General features: G+C 38.3%; 1 protein-coding gene across 1 annotated transcript in view; it reads right to left on the bottom strand.

Annotated features, from left to right (window-relative positions):
• The window catches only part of PCGF6 (polycomb group ring finger 6), a 51,555-nt gene that overhangs the window by 30,685 nt on the left and 17,020 nt on the right, over positions 1–3,850 (bottom strand). Inside the window, exon 7 of the mRNA XM_017531073.2 lies at positions 2,871–2,898. Coding sequence (XP_017386562.1) covers positions 2,871–2,898 — 28 coding nt within the window. The remainder of the gene's footprint in view (positions 1–2,870; positions 2,899–3,850) is intronic.

Here is a 3,850-nt window from a genome sequence, read left to right as displayed (position 1 = left end):
AGATGGAGTCTTGCACTATCACCCAGGCTGGAGTGCAGTGATGCAATCTCAGCTCACTGCAGCCTCTGCCTCCCGGGTTCAGCAATTACCCCGCCGCAGCCTCCTGAGTGGCTGGTACTACAGGCATGCATCACCATACCTGGCTAATTTTTGTATTTTTAGTGGAGATGGGGTTTCAACATGTTGCCCAGGATGGTCTCTATCTCCTGACCTCCTGATCTGTCTACCTCGGCCTCCCAAAGTGCTAGGATTACAGGCATGAGCCACAGTGCCTGGCCATACACACCAAATTAATGTATATGTCCTTGAGTTACAGTAGGTTTCCATCTGTAGGTTTATTCTTCACCTCTTTCCTTTTTAGTTTACTTGCTGAAGAAACAGAATTGGTTGCCATGTAATTTTCTATTATTTGGATTTGGCTTATTATATTCCTACAGTGTCATTTAATACATCTCTTTGTCCCCTGTAGTTCTTGTAAATTAGTAATTTAGAAGCATTGTTTTGGCAAGAACACTTCAACGTGGTGCTGCCATCATAGTTTTTGATGTGTGAGAATCACAACTATATAAATATTCTGGGTTGCACATGTGCTTTTGAGGAAGCAGTAGACAAAGACTTCTTCTTTTCTTTTCTTTTTTTTTTAAACAGTCTCATTCCGTCACCTAGGCTGGACTGTAGTGACACAATCACAGCTCACTGCAGCCTTAATCTCCTAGGCTCATGGGATCCTGTTACCTTAGCCTCCTGAGTAGCATGGACTACAGGTCCATGCCACCATGCAGAGCTAACGTTTTTATTTTTTATAAAGACAGGGTATTACTATGTTGCCCAGATTGGTCTCGAACTCCTGGCTCCAAGCAATCCTATGCTGGCCTCCCAAAGTGCTGGTCTTACAGATGTGAGCCACCGAACCTGGCCTAATATTTCAATTCATTCTCTAGTTCTTTTGTCATGAGGTTTTAAAACTCTGTTGGTCTGACTACTATAGGTTATTAGACAGATGTCTTCAAGGAACAGTAGTGGCATACATTCCTGTGCTTGAACCATATAAAAACATATCTACCACTATCCCACCCATGACATGGCTATGAGACAATTTCCTAAAGCTAAACACCACTAGTTTGATGTTTTACAACTTAGAAGAGTTCAATGCTATCAAAAATCATAGGGAGGCCGGGCGCGGTGGCTCACGCCTGTAATCCCAGCACTTTGGGAGGCCGAGGCGGGTGGATCACGAGGTCAAGAGATCGAGACCATCCTGGTCAACACGGTGAAACCCCGTCTCTACTAAAACTACAAAAAATTAGCTGGGCATGGTGGCACGTGCCTGTATTCCCAGCTACTCAGGAGGCTGAGGCAGGAGAATTGCCTGAACCCAGGAGGCGGAGGTTGCGGTGAGCCGAGATCGCGACATTGCACTCCAGCCTGGGTAACAAGAGCGAAACTCCGTCTCAAAAAAAAAAAAAAAAAAATCATAGGGATTTATATTCTGGTGCAGTGGCTCATGCCTGTAATCCCAGCACTTTGGGAGGCCCAGGTGGGCAGGTCACCTAAGGTCAGGAGTTTGAGGCCAGCCTGGCCAACATGGTGAAACCCCATCTCTACTAAAAATACAAAATGAGCTGGGCATGGTAGTGCATGCCTGTAATCCCAGCTACTTGTGAGGCTAAGGCAGGGAACCCAGAATGTGGAAGTTGCAGTGAGCCGAGATTGTGTCACTGCACTCCAGCCTGGGTGACAGAGGGAGACTCCGGCTCAAAAAAAAAAAAATTATGGGGACTTAAACTGCATTCTGCATTCCCTCTATCACATCAATCTCTGAGACACATGCATAATATGCTTCATCCAGAGAAGTACCTATCTATTCCTATGCTTTAATTCATGTCTCTGAGCTAGCGTGCTCATGAAATAATACAATATATCCAACCAGGTATAATTCACCAAACTTTCAGTACTGACTCTTGACAAAGTCACTGAAAATCTAAACAGATCAAAGTCACCTATTCCTTAAAAATTTAGAGTCCCTGGCTGAGCGAGGTGGCTCACATTTGTAATCCCAGCACTATGGGAGGCTGAGGCAGTCGGATCACAAGGTCAAGAGATTGAGACTATCCTGGTCAACATGATGAAACTCCGTCTCTACTAAAAACACAAATATCAGCAGGGCATGGTGGTGCACACCTATAGTCCCAGCTACTCGGGAGACTGATGCAGAAGAATCTCTTGAACCCAGGAGGCAGAGGTTGCAGTGAGCCACGACTGTGCCACTGCACTCCAGCCCAGCCACACACTGAGACTAAAAAAAAAAAAAAAAAAAAAAATTTACAGTCCCAAGTAATTATAAGGTCTGATTTACCCCTTTTAGAAGTTACCTTTTCCTGATGACTCATACTATAGTAGCAACAAGGTATACACTGGTGCCTGTGATTCTGGAGTCTTTAAAACAACCTTGAACTTATATATGTTATAAAGGAGTTCATTCTTACCTCTAAAATTTCAGTGAATAATTGAAATAACAAGTTAGGGCAAGTTAACTTGAGCAAAAAATGTTACATGCAAATAAAATTTAAAGCTCATATTTAACTCTAGATGCCAACTATGCAAAAAAATGCTTTGAGACATTTTTTATCACCAAATTAACACAGCATTTGGTTTTAGTTTTAAAAAGTATTAATTTTTCTTAGACTACTGTTCTAAATGAACAAATCCCTACTTAATAACTTTTACTCATAAATCTATTAAAATATTACTAAATGTACTTCATATTTAAATAACTTATTTATACAGTCTCCATTTGGATGCTAATCTGACTTAAAATTGTGTGCTACACAGTCCTCTTGTGAAATGAATGGGAAAAAAAAGTAAAATACCTTAAAATGTCCCGTGCCTTCATTAGCACTGAAAAATGAGAGCAAAATTAATCAATATTTAATACTTTAACCTATATATTAAATCATAAAACATAAAATAACATATATAAATATCTGAGAAACATCAATTCATTGTAATTTTAAGTCATCTAAAATTTTATGAAATAAACAAATGTAATTGTCATTTCTGCCATCTAGTGGTTAAGGCAAAAGCAGTTTTATCCAGTATTTTACACTACTTTATACTTAATTTCAGGAGCTAAAAGTATATTCTTTTTCTGATGGAAAACATGAAGATTTACTTATTTCCTCCAGCTTTATTAAGAGATAATAGACAAATTAAAATTGTTTATATCTATAGGTTTTGAGATATATATACATATATAAATATACTGTAAACTAATTAAATCAAGCAAATTAACATATCATCCATTAGCTCACATACTTACTTTGCTGTAGTGGGAACATTTAGGATCTACTGTTAACAATTTTCAAGTATATATTACATTATTAACTATAGTCACCATGCTGTACAATAGATCGCCAGGAAAAAGTATATTCTTATATATTAGATACCCCTCAATCCCCCCATTTGGCATCCTAACAATTTACAGCTTAAAATCTAGTTTCATGTTTTTCTTTTAATCATAATTAATATGATTTTTCTCTATATAGTAACCTTTAAAATATAAGATTTCTTACAAGAAGGCTGCTATGCTTCCTATTGCTTTTCTTGCAGCATAATTACCTGGCCATAATTTTCACTCAATTTGTCTTTTCACCTAGAAGTCTAGAGATTTCTTGGTTAAATCAATTATTTTTAAGCCATAAAGGAGACAAGGGGATTTAACTTTTTTGTTGAGAATGTACTATGTACCAGGCATTGAATTAGATTTTCATATATTATGCATGCTTTTCATTTAGTCCTTAAAATAGCCTTGTTAATCAGGTATTAGTACCCTTATTCTACAGATGAAAAA

The sequence above is a fragment of the Cebus imitator genome, unplaced genomic scaffold, assembly GCF_001604975.1.
Source record: "Cebus imitator isolate Cc_AM_T3 unplaced genomic scaffold, Cebus_imitator-1.0 Scaffold71, whole genome shotgun sequence".
Taxonomy (NCBI): Eukaryota; Metazoa; Chordata; class Mammalia; order Primates; family Cebidae; genus Cebus; species Cebus imitator.
This window is presented reverse-complemented; position numbering and strand designations above follow the sequence as displayed.